We start from the raw sequence: 20449 nt of genomic DNA, 5'->3' as shown, positions 1-20449 counted from the left end.
TTAATGGGTCAATGAGAAGGCCGGTCTGCAGTTACACACAGATAAGGGGACATTTGTGTCCTAGATGTTCCCATAACAGAAACTATCAAGTTTTTTTGTTGTTGTATTTTATCACTTCTTTCTTTCTGATATGCTAAGATTCTAAAAAGAGTAAGATGATGATTGTCCGAAGCAGGGAAGACAGACAGTCAACCTTTCCTGACTTCTATCTCTCCGGTACTGCCCTCAGTGTCTGCTGTGAGATTAAATATGTGGGCCAAATGATCTCAAATGACCTCTCTGATGACCAGGACATACTGTATATAGACAGACAGTGTCGGAAGCTGTGTGCTCAAGGGAACATGCTGCGTGGTAAATTTAGCATGTGCTCAGTACCGGTGAAGATTTCACTTTTTAAATCTTTCTGTATACTGCCCACCTGCAGTGGTTTTTTACTTAAGTAGCTGTACTTAAGTACAATTTTGAAGTATTTTTACTTTCTTCAGTATTTACAATTTTCTGCACTTTTACTTCTACTCCACTACATCTCAGAGGAAAATATTGTACTTTTACACCACTATAATTATTTGAAAACTTTAGTTACTAGTTACTTTGTATATTCTGATTATTATAACAAAACACACTAACCACCTCAGCCCTACATATATTTTGGTCATTTGAAAATAGCAGATCTACAAGCTCACAATGTGTCGCGATCATTGTGAGCTTGTAGATCTGCTATTTTCAAAAATATTTTTTATACGGAACTTGTGAAATGGGACATTCTGCATAATGAGTACTTTCTACTTCGTGTACATTCTGATGCCAATACTTTTGTACTTTTACTCAAGTGAATGTTAAATTACGAATTTTTACTTGTAACTGAGTATTTCTAGATTGTTGTATTGATACCTTTACTTAAGTAAAACATGTCAGTACTTTTTTCCACCACTGCCCACCTGTGGGGTTGCTATACAAACAAGGCAGCATCAGACGACTCACAGTGGCTTATAATGACTGTATGAGGCTGCTGCTGAGAGCTCCAAGAAGCTCCAGTGCAAGCCAGATGTTTGTTAGTGTTGGGGTACCCACCTGCTCTGCTGTGCTAAGCAATCTTATGTATAGATGTATATGTTTGTTAGTGTTGGGGTACCCACCTGCTCTGCTGTGCTACGTAACCTTATGTATAGATGTATGTGTAGGGCATCTGAGTCAGTAAATGACATAATTGCTGTCATAATTAACCCCTTACGTAGTTCTGTTTGGTTCTCCTCTAGACTGTTGAACCATTGGTGCACTTGTTTGTGTGTTCGAAACTGAACATGGTGGAAGTCTTTTTATTTTATTTATTTTTCTGTTCTTTTTATTTGTATTGTATTGTGTTTTAATCAGTGGTGTAAACTAAGTACATTTACTCAAGTACTGTAATTAAGTACAATTTTGAGGTACTTTTACTTTACTGGAGTATTTCCAATTGTCTGTACTTTTACTTCTACTCCACTACATCTCAGAGGCAAATATTGGTGTGTCTCCCTGCTCTTCTATTGAGACATTTAGATCGTGTCAAAGGTCATGTCTCACCTATAGACACAGGATCTGACACGAATCTTGACCTGATGGTCAAGATTAAATGGATCCCCTGAGCAAGCAGGCAGGCTCTATTAGCAATGGCACAAGTGTCAGCACTAAGTACAGTGCTTGAGTAAATGTACTTAGTTACTTTACACCACTGTCCTTAAAGGGATAGTGCCAAAATGACTTTTTTTCCTATCGATTAGTCACCCCATGGAGACTTGAATTCATGGATATTTGTTAGTTTTTGTCGCATTCCTAAGGCAATAATTTGATGACCGGCAGCGGTTCCGGTAGGAGACACAAAGAGTCTCATATGTACAGTATCTCCTACCGGAACCGCTGCCTACCGGTCCGCATGGTCATCACATTATTGGCTTAGGAATGTGACAAAAACAAAAAATTGGCTATGAATTCAAGTCTCCATGGGATGACTAATCGATAGAAAAAAACATATATATTTTTGGTGAACTATCCCTTTAATAGATGCCCAATCCACCTCAACAGGCTTCTTTCCACATAAAGGAGCAGTGGCTCTACTCTCTGAGGGAGATAACCGCCACCCTCTTCAGAAAACCCATTTCAGCCGCTAGTATCTTCCATCTCCTTCTGTCAGTCATGACCCACATTTGATGACCATAAAGTGAGAGAGACGAAGGTTGTCCGCCAGATCGACAGCTTTACCTTCTACTGGCTCAGCTCCCTTTTTAAAGGCACTAAAAAGTGATGCGCTAAAAAAGTTATGATGTGGTTTGAGTTTATTTCATTTCAGTGTTTTATGGTACCGTCTTGCAGCAAATTAATTCAAGTAAATTGTTTTCGAAAAATAACCAGGGGTAGGCTACTCTAATTGATGATATTATATTTGCTTACACAGAAAAAGTGGAGAGTCCTAGGGTTTCCAGGGAGGAAAAATATCCAATGCGTTTGGAGTGTACTCGAAACGAGTACAAGAACTCAGGAAACCTGCTGTCTGCAGGAGAGTTGTTGTACTCGAAACACGTTGCTAAGTAGTCTGTGAGATTTTAAGCCAATTGTTTATTGACAGACAGACGGACGGACGGACGGACGGATGGATGCAGCAAAGGACAGGCATGCAGACGGACGGACGGACGCATGCAGCAAAGGACAGGCATGCAGACGGACGGACGGACGCATGCAGCAAAGGACAGGCATGCAGACGGACGGACGGACGCATGCAGCAAAGGACAGGCATGCAGACGGACGGACGGACGCATGCAGCAAAGGACAGGCATGCAGACGGACGGACGGACGGACGGACGGACGGACGCATGCAGCAAAGGACAGGCATGCAGACGGACGGACGGACGGACGGACGCAGCAAAGGACAGGCATGCAGACGGACGGACGGACGGACGGACGCATGCAGCAAAGGACAGGCATGCAGACGGACAGACGGACAGACAGACGCATGCAGCAAAGGACAGGCATGCAGACAGACAGACGCATGCAGCAAAGGCCGTCGGGATCGGGAGTCGAACCCACGGCGTGCTGTCAGGCTACACTGAGCCTAGGGTTTTCACCAGTATGTAATTTCTCTAGAAGACAATTACAATTTCACAAGTAATGTAGCGTAGCAAACACATTAACTTAACTTACATTCTTCCAAAAAGAGCATGCCTCACTCTTTAGTTAAGAAACCTGCCAGTCATATTTAATAGAGCAGTTAAGTTAAAATGTTTTATTACAGGTATCCGGGGATTCACCAAAGTGGAAGACTTTCAGTCTAGGAAATAAAAGTTTCAGTTTTTATTTAGTCTGTTATAATCAGATAAAAAAAAGATATCAATAAAACATACATGGGTGTAGGCTTGCTCCAGTTATTTTTTGTCAGGATTTTCTGTAAAAAGACAATGGGCATGAGCCTCAGTCACTAAGCTTGTTTACATCCATATTTTGTACTTAACGGCATTTACGCAAATTCCCACGTTAGGAGTCTGATTCATCAATCTTTTTTTCACCTGAATTTTGACGGATGTCCGCTCAAAGTCACGTCTGCTCAGAAGCAGACTTACATGGGACCAAAGATTGCATATGTCAGAATGCCTTATTCTTCATGCAAAATCAATTACAATAGTGCCAAACCTCAAATAAAATATGTATGTGCCCAACTTTTGTCAACACATATAACTATATATATATGTCAAACGATCTATTGCTTGTATAGATATTATAGACAAAATATTCAACCGATTTGTATTTATTTTCAGTTGACACATAGTATTAGTTCCCTCGGGGCGTTTCAGTTTCTGCAAGTGTGGCCACAGTTTCGCCTATTGGGCTTTCATGCCAACCACGCACATTGGAGATTGGACAGAACCTTCCTCCACACTGCTTTCCGGGTGTACGCGTGGAACAGCCTACCAGAGCCTTATATCCGGAATACTTAATGGCAATAGCTAAAAGCTCAGTATCACCAATTAAAAGCACCAAAATAAATTTAAAATCTAAAATCAGTAGGATTCTCTGGGAGCACAAATGTAAGTAATTGAACGTACAACACAATGCAACGTGTGGCAGTTGAAGGCTACTTTTGGCAAAGAGATTTGGGAGAGATTGTAGAGGGAAATAGGAGCGGACCAAGTATAGAGCCCTGGGGACCCCGGTCAACTATCATGGGTAGGAAAAACGACTCAACACCATCCTTTATAGAATCAGAGGGGGCATACATCACTAGACCACTAGATATTGCCAATTATTTTAATAACTATTTCATTGATAAAGTGGAGAAGCTAAGGCAGGGAATGCCAAAATCTAGCTGCGAGTCGTCCTATGTTAATATTAGAGAACGTATTATGAAAAATAAAAATTGCACCTTTGAGCTGGGTAAAGTTAGGGCAGAAGAGGTGGAAAAGTTATTGTTGGCAATCAATAATGATAATCAGAAACATAGACAACGCACATCCTCCGTTCCTTGGCGCTGAGCTTTAAACTGTAAAGACAGTAATAATAAAACAAAGGTATGGCTCGCAACTCACTTTGATGCTCCAGGTTTTATTTCACAATACAGCTGATACGATGTTTCGACCCTTTCGGTCTTTTTCAAGTAAGTCATACTTGAAAAAGACCGAAATGGTCGAAACATCGTATCAGCTGTATTGTGAAATAAAACCTGGAGCATCAAAGTGAGTTGCGAGCCATACCTTTGTTTAATCAATAATGATAAACCACCAGGTATTGATTAGACGGTCAGCTATTAAAGAATGTAGCCAAGTTCATTGCTGCACCCATCTGTCATATTTTTAACATGAGTCTGGAAGGTACATGCCCGCACATCTGGAAAGTAGCCAAAGTTATTCCACTCCCTAAAAATGCAAAGAATGCCTTCACTGGCTCTAACAGCAGACCAATAAGCCTGTCACCCGTTCTAAACAAACTACTAGAACAAATTATATTCAATCAAATACTATGCTATTTTTCTGTTAACAGTCTGATGAGTGAGTATCAACATGCGTACAGAGAAGGTCACTCAACAGCCACAGCACTGACACAAATGACAGATCAATGGATGAAAGAGATTGATGTGAAGAAAATGGTGGGAGCAGTACTATGAGACTACAGCGCTGCCTTTGATGTGATAGACCATATAATTTTACTTGACAAATTGGAGTGCTATGGTTTTGCCCCAAAGGCGATATCATGGCTAGAAAGCTATCTATATAACAGACCTCAAAGTGTATACTTTAATGGCAGTATCTCTAGTGCTAGATGTGTTGAGAGTGGAATTCCACAAGGAAGTTCACTAGGTCCTCTACTCTTCTCAATCTTTACAAATGATTTTCCATTAGCTCTTGAAAAAGTCTCTATGTACTCGGATGACACGACAATATATACACAGGCTCCCACAATCGGTGAGATAACTGAGATTTTGAACAAAGAATTGAAAACAGTAATGGAATGGGTGACCAGCAACAAATTAGTGCTCAACATTCAAAAAACTAAAAGTATTCTATTTGGCACAAATTACGTACTAAGGTCTAAACCGCAGGTGAATCTGATGCTGAATAATGTAGAGGTTGAGCAGGTGGAGGAAACAAAGCTCCTGGGACTCATCCTAGTGAACAATTTATCATGGACGAGACACATAGATTCAGTGGTGGCAAAGATGGGGACGAATATATCTGTCATCAAGAGGTGCTCAGTGTTTTTACCACCGCAACTGACAAAACAAGTCATTGAGATTCTAGTCCTTTCACAACTGGACTACTGCTCAATGATCTGGTCAGGGGCAAACAAGAGGGACCTGGGAAAGTTGCAACTGGTTCAAAACAGAACAGCTCGCCTTGCCCTTAGGTGTACACCAAGACATAATGTAAACAAAATGCATGTCAAGCTCTCCTGGACATTAGTCATGGAGAGGTTGATGGTATCACTCCTTGTCTTTTTGAGAAACATAAATGAGCTGAAACATCCAATCTGTCTATATAAGCAACTTACACCTAGCTCTAAAATCCATACATATAAGACGAGATATGTCACAAGAGGTTGCTATCAAATCCCTAAAGCCAAAACAGAGTCTATGAGCACAGTGCTGTATAGAGCCATGGCTGCATGGAACACACTGCCAGATCAGATTTCTAAAGAAAAAACTAAAGCAAGCTTCAAAAGACGATTGAAGAGGCATCTAGAAGCCCAAAGATTGTAATTACACAAGCAGCGGACAGGTTATAAACATACAGCAGCATACCCATTCATATAGTTTTTTTTTAAACACATGCAGGAATATGGCACTTTCGCTAACACAGACACACACACATCCTTTCACAGTTATGATTAGGAAGGATTGTATTTGTTTAGTTTGTTTTTACTTTAAAAGAAGCGAAGGGAGACATTTGTAAAGTTACTATTATTATTATTATTATTATTATTATTTTATTTTTTAAATTTTTCTTTCCAAGGAAATGGGGAATCACAAAATAAGCTGTATGTGATGGTTGATATGAAAGTCACTGTTTGAAGGACAATTGACGCCGTACACTATTTGTATCATTTTCCTGTAATGTACTGTCGAATGTCATGTTTTATGTTATTTGTGGACCCCAGGAAGATTAGCTGTTGTTATGCACCAGCTAATGGGGATCCTAATAAACTCATAAACTAAGCATACCTGTATACTCTAGGCCAGGGGTTCTCAAACTTTCACCAGGACCAGAACAACAATTTTATGGGTGAAATTACACTTGATAAAGTGCAACTTCAAAGTTGAAATAAAGCATATTTAAAAATAACATACAGCCTTGAATAATCGTCCCGTGACGATGATATAGTTATCGAAAACAGCCTAATTGGATGTTTGGTGTTGAAGTCCTACACTCTTGGGAGGATTCGCTTGTGTTGAAAAGGTATAAAGCACCAGAGAGAGATAGAGAGAGTTCCAGCTCAGGAACACCTCACATTATGACATGCTGTGTGTAGCCTTCATTGTCAGATCCATACTGCGTTGACTCAGAGAGTAAGTGGTATTGTTTTGTTGGTTTGTGACATTGTGAGATGTTTATGTGTGTTCAGCATGATGTACAGTAGGCCTTGTCCCCAACAATGTCAGTGTCTCAACAGATTATGGATTGATGTTTGTGTGAAATCCACAACATGATTCATTTTAATTCTAATTATTTCACTGTGTTATGAGTGTGATTATTTTTCATGTGACCTAACACGATGATGATGAATTCTACAGGTATGATGACGCATTTCATTCTAGGTGCTTATATACACACTGGTTCAGTGAAATACTTATATTTCGTGATTATTGCATTGTTGTACGTTACCATTGTATTTGCCAACAACTCTCATCGTGATTATTTGTGTAAACAGAAGCTTACATGAACCCATGTATATTTTTCTGTGCAGTTTGTTTGTAAATGCGCTGTATGGTAGTGCAGGATTCTACCCATTCCTTATGGCTCAGATAATGTCAGACACACACACTGTTTCAAGGTCATTGTGTTTCCTACAGGTTTACTGTTTGTATACTTATGGAAATGTGGAGTATTGTATCTTAGCTGTCATGTCTTATGACAGATACCTTGCAATCTGTAGTCCTTTACAATATAATACACGCATGACAACTAAGAAGGTGGCTGTGCTCATTACTGTGGCATGGGTTTACCCGTTTCTTAATTTTCTAATCTATCTTCGTTTATCACTGTGTGGAAATGTAATTAACAAATTGTATTGTCAAAACTACCATATTGTTAAACTGGCATGTTATGTCTCTGATACCAAAGTCAATAACATCTATGGTCTGTTTGGTACTATTTATATACATCGTTTCCATTCCTCTGATTCCAATTCTTTTTTCTTACATTAAGATCCTTAAAATCTGTGTACACGGCTCAAAGGAGACCAGACAGAAAGCCTTAAGTACATGCACCCCCCACCTCGCCTCGCTTTTGAACTTTTCCTTTGGCTCTTTCTTTGAAATAATCCAAAGTAGATTTGATACAACAAATACTAATATACCTGCTGGTTTGAGGATATTTTTATCATTGTATTTTTTGATGTGCCAGCCATTTCTCAGTCCTATACTGTATGGACTGAGAATGTCCAAAATCCAAAATATATGTAAAGGTTTTGGTGTGTTCTAAAAAGTAGGGTTCATTCCTATATGCATGTCTGTCTGACCTCTTAAAATACTTTACTTTAATCACTTCTAAGACCTGGCATTAAATTGTACAAAATAATGGAACCATGGTTGAAAAAGTATACATCGAGAACAGTAAAAGCGACAGCATACAATCCTATCTTGGGCCTTTGTGGAGAGGACAGGAGGGTTATGTGATGTTGTTTGTTTTACTGATGCCACTGATTAAAATAGTTTAACCCTTCCATTGTGTTAGGGTTACATTTCTTTGTTGGTACAAGGCTTCATGATATCCTCAGAAACAACAATTTGAACGCAACAAAATTAATTATCATCATTTTAGTAAAAAAAAAGATTTTGTAACCCTTATTTTTCACCCGGTGCCAATTTTCTAAGTGATCCTGGGCACTACACTCCCCGCACCAGCCTAGGGAGGCCAGGGCCGAGCTCATGCCTCCTTCAATGCATGAGAGCCAACTGACCTTCTTGTCACCTGACAGGGGGGGAGTTTCCCTGGTTGGACGTAGCGCGTGGAAGGAACACGTTATTCCAACCAGTTCCCTTCCCCTCCATCAGGCGCCCCGGCTGTCATGGGGAGGCGTTATAGTGACCAGGATTACTACATGTTTTTGTGAGGGTATTAACTACCCTGAGAGACACGGGGAGAACATGCAAACTCCACACAGAGTGGGCCCTTTCGCCAACCCCACCTATGGTATGGGCGCTGATGACGTGGAGGAGAAGACACGCCCCCAGCGCCCACAGCGTCCCCGGCGGGAATCGAACCCAGGACCTTCTAGCTCTGAGGCGACAGCGCTACCGACTGCGCCGTGCACCGTGCCCTCTCATTTTAGTAAATTCTGATGGTCTCTATAAAAAAATTACATCTGTGGTGGTACGGGTCAAATATGACCCGGCAGAGAAGTGTGGCTCAATTCCCCCCAAATTGTCAATATTCAATGTTTACATGTTTGACTTTTTACCTTCTTTCCTGGTCAATTTTGACCCGGCTGTTAATATTATTGTTAATAATATTAAGTTAAAAAACTAAAACAAGGAATTAATTTTTGGAAGTGTGTTCTATTAGTCTATTATAGCCAGATAACATCATTATCCATTATCTTCATTATAGGAAATGTAATGAGTGAATTTTAACATTTTTACAATTGATCGAGCTATATTGAAAGATGAATCCCTAACCCAAAATAATATTTTAAATAATGTTTTCATGGATATGAATGCATAACAAGTCCGCTATGAGGTGGGGGATGAAAAAAGAAAGAAAGAGTATTTTGGGCCGAGTTAAATCATGGATCCGCTAACACCAAAAGCGTCAGCAGGTTTCTAACACAATGCAAGAGGTTAACCCATGAGATGAATTCTTCCCCAAGTCCAAATCTCTCCATAGTGTCGAAGGGGTACCCCAACTCCACCCTGCCGAAAGACTATTCTGCATCAAGCGACACCACAACTTTTGGAGTCTTGTAGCTGGACATGTTAAGAATGTTAAGAAGCCTTAGTGTATATATATATTTTATCTCTATATGATTAGTGCCGTGATTGGTGACTATATGCTCTTATGGTCCAACTGAACTCCCTTCTGACTCCCTGAACAAACAGCTGACCTGTTTAGTCGTATAAAGACATTTGTACCCTTGACTGTGTGTTAACCTATTATGACTAATAAAACTGAAACTGAACTGAAACAGATTCTGACATACATTGTGTGCAAATTAAGTTATTTTCCGACTGTGTGTGCCATCCTTAGAGAAAAGAAATGAATCTTGAGGAGAGATTTAAAAGCCCCAATACTCTGAGCACTTCTAATGGGAAGGGCTGTTCCAGAGCCTAGGGGCAGCAGCAGTAAAGGCACGCTCACCCCTGTTTTTTCTTTTTTTTAAAAGATTTATATTTGGGCTTTCATGCCTTTATTTGACAGGACAGTAAGCCGACAGGAAATGGGGAGAGAGATGGGGAGTGGCATGCAGCAAAGGCCGTCGGGATCGTGAGTCGAACCCACGGCGCGCTGTCAGGCTACACTGAGCCTAGGGGCCGTCACCCCTGGTTTTTAGTCTAGGTTTGGGAACCTCCAGGAGCAACTTGTCAGCAGACCTCAGCGCCCTGACTGGGGTGTAAGGTTCCACAAGTTCAGCGAGATAAGGAGGAGACGGAGCTAGAAGGTCCTGGGTTCGATTCCCGCCGGGGACGCTGTGGGCACTGGGGGCGTGTCTTCTCCTCCGCGTCATCAGCGCCCACACCCTAGGTGGGGTTGGCGAAAGGGCCTACTCTGTGTGGAGTTTGCACGTTCTCCCCGTGTCTCCTAGGGTAGTTAATACCCTCACAAAAACATGTAGTAATCCTGGTCACTATACCGCCTCCCCCATGACAGCCGGGGCGCCTGATGGAGGGGAAGGGAACTGGTTGGAATAACGTGTTCCTTCCACGCGCTACGTCCAACCAGGGAAACTCCCCCCTGTCAGGTGACAAGAAGGTCAGTTGGCTCTCATGCCTGAAGGAAGCATGAGCTCGGCCCTGGCCTCCCTACTGTGGGGTGACAGGTGTAATACTGGTGTAGGGCTGGTGTAGTGCCCAGGATCACTTAGGAAATTGGCACCGGGTGAAAAAAATGGGTTACAAAAATCGCGGGATAAAAATGTATTTAAAAAAAAAAGAGATAAGGAGGAGACAGCCCATGCATGTAAAGATTTAAAAACAAACAAGAGGACCTTAAAATTCATCCTAAAATAGACAGGGAGCCAATGGAGTTATATATGCCCAACATTTGTCAACACATATAAATATATATATATGTCAAACGATCTATTGCTTGTATGCATATCATAGACATAATATTCAACCGATTTTTTTTTAACAGAGAGAATCTCTGTTCTAGGATTTCGATTCAATGGAATGCGGCTTTAGCCCCGCCCCCTATGGATGATATCTGTGTCCATTACTCCATTTCCAATTCCGATGTAGGACAGTGGAGGGTTAATCCAAAGGACAGATTCAGATATTGGCAGATTCCATTATCATCTTTTTACCTCGGCAAAGGTGAGTGAGCAATTGTTCAGTAGAAAGGGCTTATATATCCATTTCAAGTTTGACTAGCCTTTAGTCGTGAGGTAAAACTTTCTAATCTAACTTCTTATTCTCATTACACGTGAGAGTTGGCTATTTACTTTATCAACGGATCCATCGCGTTAAGGACTGGCCAGATGGCGAACCACCCGCCTATGCACAGCCACACCAAGACATGCTCTGAGCCTCCCAGGCTCCAAAACACGCACATTGGAGATTGGACAAAACCTTCCTCCACACTGCTGTCCGGGTGTAAGCGTGGAACAGCCTACCAGAGCATTATAGTCAGAATACTTAATGGCAATAACCAGAAGCTCAGTATCACCAATTAAAAGCACCAAAATAAAGTTTAAAAAGCCGAAAGCTTGTTTCCATTGTGGTCCATTATCGTATCTGAGCAGGTTTACATAGTTAATGGCATAAAATATATATATATATATTTATATTTATATATTCACTGAAAGGGGAGTTCTTTTAAAACACAAATTAAGAGTTTTAATGGCCACAGAAAGACCAACAAAAGTTTGGCCTAAGGGTGGCACTAGAGAAGAGGCCATGGGGTCACCAAAATCTAAAATCAAATCAGTAGGATTCTCTGGGAGCACAAATGTAAGTAATGGAACGTGCAACACAATGCAACGTGTTATATTGTGACAAGTTGAAGGCTACTTTTGGCAAAGATATTTGGGAGAGATTGTAGAGGGAAATAGGAGCGGACCAAGTATTGAGCCCTGGGGACCCCGGGCCAACTAAGCATACCTGTATACTGTAGGCCAGGGGTTCTCAAACTTTCACCAGGACCAGAACAGCAATTTTATGGGTGAAATGACACTTGATAAAGTGCAACTTCAAAGTTGAAATAAAGCATATTTAAAAATAACATACACACATTGGTAGCCTTGAATAATCGTCCCGTGACGATGATATAGTTATATCGAAAACAGCCTAATTGGATGTTTGGTGTTGAAGTCCTACACTCTTGGGAGGATTCGCGTGTGTTGAAAAGGTATAAAGCACCAGAGCGAGATAGAGAGAGTTCCAGCTCAGGAACGCCTCACATTATGCTGTGTGTAGCCTTCATTGTCAGATCCATACTGCGTTAACTCAGAGAGTAAGTGGTATTGTTTTGTTGGTTTGTGACATTGTGAGATGTTTATGTGTGTTCAGCATGATGTACAGTAGGCCTTGTCCCCAACAATGTCAGTGTCTCAACATATTATGGATTGATGTTTATTGTGTGAAATCCACAACATGATTCATTTTAATTCTAATGATTTCACTGTGTGAATGTAATTATTTTTATTTTGACCTAACACGATGATGATGAATTCTACAGGTATGATGACGCATTTCATTCTAGGTGCTTATATACACACTGGTTCAGTGAAATACTTATATTTCGTGATTATTGCATTGTTGTACGTTACCATTGTATTTGCCAACACAACTCTCATCGTGATTATTTGTGTAAACAGAAGCTTACATGAACCCATGTATATTTTTCTGTGCAGTTTGTTTGTAAATGAGCTGTATGGTAGTGCAGGATTATTCCCATTCCTTATGGCTCAGATAATGTCAGACACACACACTGTTTCAAGGTCATTGTGTTTCCTACAGGTTTACTGTTTGTATACTTATGTAAATGTGGAGTTTTGTAACTTAGCTGTCATGTCTTATGACAGATACCTTGCAATCTGTAGTCCTTTACAATATAATACACGTATGACAACTAAGAAGGTGGCTGTGCTCATTACTGTGGCATGGGTTTACCCGTTGCTTAATTTTCTAATCTATCTTTTTTTGAGTCTTCGTTTATCACTGTGTGGAAATGTAATTAACAAATTGTATTGTCAAAACTACCATATTGTTAAACTGGCATGTTATGTCTCTGATACCAAAGTCAATAACATCTATGGTCTGTTTGGTACTACTTACATCGTTTCCATTCCTCTGATTCCAATTCTTTTTTCTTACATTAAGATTCTTAAAATCTGTGTACACGGCTCAAAGGAGACCAGACAGAAAGCCTTTAGTACATGCACCCCCCACCTCGCCTCGCTTTTGAACTTTTCCTTTGGCTGTTTCTTTGAAACAATCATAAGTAGATTTGATACAACAAATACTGGTTTGAGTATATTTTTATCATTGTATTTTGTGATGTGTCAGCCATTTCTCACTCCTATACTGTATGGACTGAGAATGTCCAAAATCCGAAATATATGTAAAGGTTTTGGTGTTTTCTGAGAAGTAAGGTTCCTTTATATGGATGTCTGTCTGACCTCTTAAAATACTTGACTTTAATCACTTCCAAGACCTGAAATTGTACAAAATAATGGAACCATGGTTGCAAACATACTGTAGGTATCACCATGGAGAATAGTAAAAGCGACAGCGTACTTCTTGGGCCTCTGTGAAGAGAACAGGAGGGTAATGGGATGTCGTTTGTTTTACTGATGCCACTGGAGTAGATTAAAATAGTTTAACCCATGAGATGAATTCTTCCGTAAGTCTAAATCTCTCCATAGTGTCAAAGGGGTACCCCAACTCCACCCTGCCGAAAGACTATTCTGCATCAAGTGACACCACGACCTTTGGAGTCTTGTAGCTGGACATGTTAAGAATATTAAGAAGCCTTAGTGTGTATATATATTTTATCTCTATATGATTAGTGCCGTGATTGGTGACTATTATGCTCTTATGGTCCAACTGAACTCCCTGTTGACTCCCTGAACAAACAGCTGACCTGTTTAGTTGTATAAAGACATTTGTACCGTTGACTTTTGTTAACCTATTATGACTAATAAAACTGAAACTGAACTGAAACAGATTCTGACATACATTATCTGCAAATTAAGTTGATGTTTTAGAAGTTGATATTCTGTGTGCAAAGTTGATATTTTCCGACTGTGTGTGCCATTCATAGAGAAAAGAAACGAATCTAGAGAAGAGATTTAAAAGCCCCAACAGTCTGAGCACTTCTAATAGTAAGGGCTAGGCTGTTCCAGAGCTTAGGGGCAGCAGCAGTAAAGGCACGCTCACCCCTGTTTGTTTAAAAAATATATATATATCTGGTCTTTTAGCCTTTATTTGACAGGACAGTAGGCTGACAGGAAATGGGGAGAGAGATGGGAAGTGGCATGCAACTACGTGACCGTATCGGTTTGGAGGTATATTACTCTGATACATTGTAACTCTATGAGAAAATGGCCGCCGATCGGATTTAAAATGCTTTTTATTGATTTTGATCGATTGATTGATAGAGAAGGTTGCGCTCTAAACTCAAGGCTTACTAGGGCTGAAGACAGGTGCGAGAGGCCAGTTCACATGGCTGTACTGGCGGGCCAAAAATAATACATTCTAGGAAGGAAGCTGGGGGCCATATTGTGCCTGCGGACCACAATTGGCCCTTCTGCCGGACTTTGGACATGCCTGACGTAGACAATAGTTAAAATAGCCGATCTACAAGCTCAAGCTTGTGATTTCGTAGATCTGCTATTGTCACTATAAAAATAAGAAAAAGGCATTTGGAAAAAGTTTGAAATAATTATACAAAATGTCCCCACAAAAGGGCAGGGTTAATGCGGTTAACATACATGTTTAATTAAATTGTTTAATTGGGATATCAAACATAAATATCACACATATCGTCTCTGTCGGGTGGAAACCTCATATGTACAAAGCTGTAACGTTTCCCCCCAAAAAATAGCAAAAGTAGCAGTTTAAATATGGAGATGAGAGATTAATGCCCGACAGCAACAATATCAGATGCAAATGCAAGTAGGCCCACTTATTTCAGTCTAACCACCAGCCATAATCCATCACTGCCTTCACCAAACAATACCTATCTTACACTTTTTAACTGCCATGAAGTCCTGCGTCTATGACAGATACCTTGCAATCTGTAGTCCTTTACAATATAATACACGTATGACAACTAAGAAGGTGGCTGTGCTCATTACTGTGGCATGGGTTTACCCGTTGTTTAATTTTCTAATCTATCTTTTTTTGAGTCTTCATTTATCACTGTGTGGAAATGTAATTAACAAATTATATTGTCAAAACTACCATATTGTTAAACTGGCATGTTTTGCCTCTGATACCAAAGTCAATAACATATATGGTCTGTTTGGTACTACCTACATCGTTTCAATTCCTCTGATTCCAATTATTTTTTCTTACATTAAGATTCTTAAAATGTGTGTACACGGCTCAAAGGAGACCAGACAGAAAGCCTTTAGTACATGCACCCCCCACCTCGCCTCGCTTTTGAACTTTTCCTTTGGCTGTTTCTTTGAAACAATCATAAGTAGACTCAATATAACAAATACTAATATACCTGCTGGTTTGAGTATATTTTTATCATTGTATTTTGTGATGTGCCAGCCATTTCTCACTCCTATACTGTATGGACTGAGAATGTCCAAAATCCGAAATATATGTAAAAGGTTTTGGTGTTTCTGAAAAGTAAGGTTCCTTTATATGGATGTCTGTCTGACCTCTTAAAATACTTGACTTTAATCACTTCCAAGACCTGAAATTGTACAAAATAATGGAACCATGGTTGCAAACATACTGTTATCACCATCGAGAATAGTAAAAGCGACAGCGTACTTCTTGGGCCTCTGTGAAGAGAACAGGAGGGTGATGGGATGTTGTTTGTTTTACTGATGCCACTGGAGTAGATTAAAATAGTTTAACCCATGATATGAATTCTTCCCAAAGTCCAAATCTCTCCATAGTGTCGAAGGGGTACCCCAACTCCACCCTGCCGAAAGACTATTCTGCATCAAGCGACACCTCGACCTTTGGAGTCTTGTAGCTGGACATGTTAAGAATGTTAAGAAGCCTTAGTGTGTGTGTATATATTTTATCTCTATATGATTAGTACTGTGATTGGTGACTATATGCTCTTATGGTCCAACTGAACTCCCTGTTGACTCCCTGAACAAACAGCTGACCTGTTTAGTTGTATAAAGACATTTGTACCGTTGACCGTGTGTTAACCTTTTATGTCTAATAAAACTGAAACTGAACTGAAACAGATTCTGACATACATTGTTTGCAAATTAAGTTGATATTTTGTGTGCAAAGTTGATATTTTCCGACTGTGTGCCATCCATAGAGAAAATAAATGAATAGAGGAGAGATTTAAAAGCCCCAACAGTCTGAGCACTTCTAATAGGAAGGGCTAGGCTGTTCCAGAGCCTAGGGGCAGCAGCAGTAAAGGCACGCTCACCCCATGCCTTTATTTGACAGGACAGTAGGCTGACAGGAAATGGGGAGAGAGATGGGGAGTGGCATGCAGCAAAGGCCGTCGTGATATGGAGTCGGGATCTGGAGTCGCACCCGCAGCGCGCTGTCAGGCTACACTGAGCCTAGGGGCCGTCACCCCTGGTTTTTAGTCTAGGTTTGGGAACCTCTAGGAGCAACTTGTCAGCAGACCTCAGAGCCCTGACTGGGGTGTAAGGTTCCACAAGTTCAGCGAGATAAGGAGGAGCCACCGAGCCAGCCCATGCATGTAAAGATTTAAAAACAAACAAGAGGACCATAGAATTAATTCTTAATTCTTCTTTTCTCTTTTCTCTTAATTTGCACAACACTAATATAGACTCCTGAAATTTGGAAGGAATGACAATTTGGAAAATTGGGTCTCCAATGAACCCTTGGCCCTTCGGCACACACTTGCGCAGTAGCACTCCATGCTCAATGAAGTACCCCTGTGCACGATTTTTCACCTCCTTTTTGGGGAGAACAAGATTGAACAGCTCCTTCAGTGTGGGATCGGCTTTCTGCTCCCTCACCAACTCAGAGTGTGAAATAGACCTAGGAAGGTTGCACAGATATTCATTTTCATCCTGGTGCTTCCTATCCCCAACTGCTTTTTGTACAGGTTGAACAACAGACTGATCAGTAAAGACCAGCTCCCCTGCTACATCATTCCCCAGTACTATGGTCACCCCATTAACAGGAAGAGCTGGACGCACCCCCATCCTAACTTCACCCTGGAACAGAGATGAACTTGTGTACAGGAACATGGAAAACTGACATCTCCATGCCCAACACAGGAATGAACGACCCAGTGTCAGTCGCTCCAGAGGAGAGGCAAGGATAAATGAATTAAATGAGCCTGTGTCTCGTAAAATAGTTACTGGCACCTTCTCCGGATTACCAATCAAGGACCTTTGACACAAATGGTGAAAAGGCACTTGTCATTACCTCAGCACTCGGCTGATCTACCATGCCACCCGAAAGTGACACTGCAAATGCAGACGGACTCGGCCTAGCTGAGGTGTTCTCATTACGTGACTGAAGCATAGGGCATTCCTTTTTCCAGTGTCCTGGTTGGTGACAGTAATGGCAGAAAAAAACAAACAATACCAAATTAAACCAAAAACCTCTAGTGACAAAAGAACGCAACAGAAAACAAATCAATTAAATTGAGCCTCCCCACTGACTGCCTATACCAAAAACGTATCTAACTGCGCTCTGGTCTTCAAAGGGTTTCTGCTGCCAGGTACTTACGCACCAAAACCCGCTAGCGTGGAAAAGCGACCAGCAAGCTGGCAACCCCCCAAAACTAGGGACATGCTCCCAGCCACTTTCACCCCACACTACTTTTTCCCCGCTCACGAATCCCAAGGGAAAACGCGCTATGCCTACCTGAGTTGGCTCAATAAAACAGAGTTGCAAAATAACTATACTTACGCTCTTATGTCACCGACCTTTAACAAATTCTCCGACCTCCCATCGCTCCCCAAAGAATGCAGGTACGGAATCCCCAGCACTGACATCACCAGCGGCTTTCCCAATTCCCACGGCCCCACCCCCCTGCTGCCACCAAGGGTAGGTGCGAACCTGAACCCTGCTTGTTGAACACAAGCAACCTAAACTACAATAGGCCTACTCAAACTTTGTCGTTTTACCAAAGTTTTCCGTTTTGGACGAGCCCCCATTTGTTACAGTCTGGCTCAGAGACCATAACAAAAAAGGGGAGACGACACGGAGGAATACATAAATAAGTGTAAAGTTTATTTACCCAATAGTGAAATATGTCAAGGTAATAAGTTTAAGTTTCCAAATAATACAGGCAGGGAAACATGCTGCCCACTGGAACTGAACCTAGCAAATGAACATAACAAAACCAAACAGAAATGCTCTCCTGTGTGGCCACGCCAGAGGCCTGGAAGGACTGAATATCAAGCGCATTGTAGAGTGGGGCTTTTATAGTGTGAGGAGACAATTGGCCAGGTGTCTCCCCTTCCACTGATCAACTCAGACTCCACCCTCCAAACCAGCACTGCAAGGGAATCTGGTCAGGCTGTTAAAGGCACACACACACACACACACACACACACACACAACCCTATAGCAAAGGCCATGGGGGCCGTCACAAAACTCAAGGCTTTTACTAGGGCTCTAGACAGGCGCGAGAGGCCAGTTCACATGACTATACTGACGGGCCAAAAAAAAAAAACATTTTAGGAAGGAAGCTGGGGGCCATATTGTGCCTGCGGGCCACAATTGGCCCTTCTGCCGGACTTTGGACATGCCTGACAATAGTTAAAATAGCCGATCTACAAGCTCAAGTGCTCTTGTGAGCTCATAGATCTGCTATTGTCACTATAAAATGGGGAAAAAAGGCATTTGGAAAAACTCCAAATGCCAAATGTCCAAATTATAAAAAATATTTTCCACAAAAGGGCAGGATTGTTTAATTGGGATATAAAACAAAAATATCACATTTATCGTCTCTGTCGGGTGGAAACCTCATATTATGTATTATTATGTCCAAAACTATAACTTTTCAAATAAAATAAATAAAAATAGCAAAAGTAGCAGTTTAAATATGGACAGAAACAATATCAGATGCAAATGCAAGTACTTAATTCAGTCTAACCACCAGCCATAAAGATCCAACACTGCCTTCACCAAACAATACCTATCTTACACTTTTTAACTGCCATGAAGTCCTGCGTCTGTGACAAAATCTTTCGCTGGATAATCTTCGCAATAGACCTCCGTATTTCCCTGGTCCTCATCCCGTAGACAATCGGATGCAGCAACGGCAGCAGAAATATGAACTGCGCCGTTTGGAGAAAATTGACATATCTGGGAATCGTGCCGTACCTGTTATAAACCACAGAGAACAGAATGCACAGAGAGAAATTGACGGGCGCACGTGCCCAAGGCTTTCCTACGCGACTCCGCAGAGGCTCTCAGACTCACACGTAATATCTGAACGTACGACACGGTGACCAGGCATAAAGGGAACACGATGAGGCCGACGATGACGAAGACGCCGTAGAGGTTGGCCAGCGCACTGCGGACGCACGCCAGCTGAACCACCGACATGTTGTCGCAGAACAGCTTGTTGATGACGAAGCGGCACAGGGCAGCCGCGAGGTCAAGTACACCTGGACGGCTACGATGGCTACGGGGACTTATACCACGGCCAACAGCAGTCTGACCTTACCGGGAGTCATGATACTGTGGTACTGCAGCGGCTTGCTGATGGACACGTACCGTAGCCCATCGCCGCCAGGATGGCGTACGTGCACGTGGCGTAGACGGTGACGAGCAGCACCTGCAGCAGACAACCCCCGTAAGAGATGCTCTGCTGCGCGTCGTCCGACAGGAGGTTGCTCATGATTGCCGGGCACACGGCCGTGCATCCGATCACGCCGTTCGCCGCCAGGTTCAGCAAGAACACATACATGGATTTTTGCAAGCTGGAGTCCACGTAGATCACAGCTATGAGAGCGAGGTTCACCAGCACGGTAACAACGTACATGACAAAGGCCAGAAAGAAGTAGACGTGGTTTGCCGGGCCGCGGGGCTCGAAGGCCTCTAGCAGCACGGCAGTGTTTATGAAGCTTTGATTCATGTTTGCAGATGATTATCAGAAGTGGGAAAAAAGATGCATTTGCAATTTTATCATTTAGCAGATGTTTCTATCAAGAGGAACTTAACCCATTAAGACCTGAGGCCGATTCTACAAATGAGATGAGATGAGATGAGATATACTTTATTGTCCCACAAGGGGAAATTTGTCTTGGGCAAAAGTGCAATAGTACATACCAGCCATCTCTGTCGGGTGGAAACCTCACGTACAAAACTATTACTTTTCTGGATTGAAATTGCTCCTCGGAGCACAGGTCTCCGCCAGGTCAGGTAGGTTATTTTGGCATCCTGGTGGCGCTATAATAGGCCAAT

At 41.7% G+C, this 20449-nt stretch overlaps 3 protein-coding genes and 1 pseudogene across 4 annotated transcripts; 3 read left to right on the top strand and 1 right to left on the bottom strand.

The window, feature by feature from the left end:
* Nucleotides 1–7254: 7254 nt before the first annotated feature.
* LOC308085246 (olfactory receptor 5P6-like) lies at nt 7255–12408 on the top strand (the record flags this gene model as incomplete). The annotated part of the gene is given in 4 exon segments (XM_080428324.1): nt 7255–7355; nt 7357–7827; nt 7829–8040; nt 12404–12408. Coding segments are annotated over 4 exon segments (789 nt in total).
* Nucleotides 12409–12577: 169 nt separating this feature from the next.
* On the top strand, nt 12578–13480 carry LOC308085245 (olfactory receptor 5M5-like; the record flags this gene model as incomplete). Its single annotated transcript, XM_080428323.1, has 1 exon — nt 12578–13480. The coding sequence occupies one exon, from the start codon at nt 12578–12580 to the stop codon at nt 13478–13480; it is 903 nt and encodes a 300-aa protein (XP_080284449.1).
* A 1620-nt stretch (nt 13481–15100) lies between these two features.
* On the top strand, nt 15101–17253 carry or64d1 (odorant receptor, family 64, subfamily D, member 1; the record flags this gene model as incomplete). The annotated part of the gene is made up of 2 exons (XM_080428321.1): nt 15101–15681; nt 17127–17253. 2 exons carry the CDS (start codon nt 15101–15103, stop codon nt 17251–17253), a joined length of 708 nt encoding a protein of 235 aa, XP_080284447.1.
* A 1908-nt stretch (nt 17254–19161) lies between these two features.
* Nucleotides 19162–20120, bottom strand: LOC308085242 (olfactory receptor 2K2-like; annotated as a pseudogene). Its single transcript has 2 exons — nt 19416–20120; nt 19162–19363 (listed from the first exon to the last, which is right to left on the bottom strand). The product of its transcript is annotated as an olfactory receptor 2K2-like (transcript).
* Nucleotides 20121–20449: the final 329 nt, after the last annotated feature.

Source organism: Gymnoscopelus braueri (assembly GCF_963280865.1).
Source record: "Gymnoscopelus braueri genome assembly, chromosome: 5".
Taxonomy (NCBI): domain Eukaryota; kingdom Metazoa; phylum Chordata; class Actinopteri; order Myctophiformes; family Myctophidae; genus Gymnoscopelus; species Gymnoscopelus braueri.
This window is presented reverse-complemented; position numbering and strand designations above follow the sequence as displayed.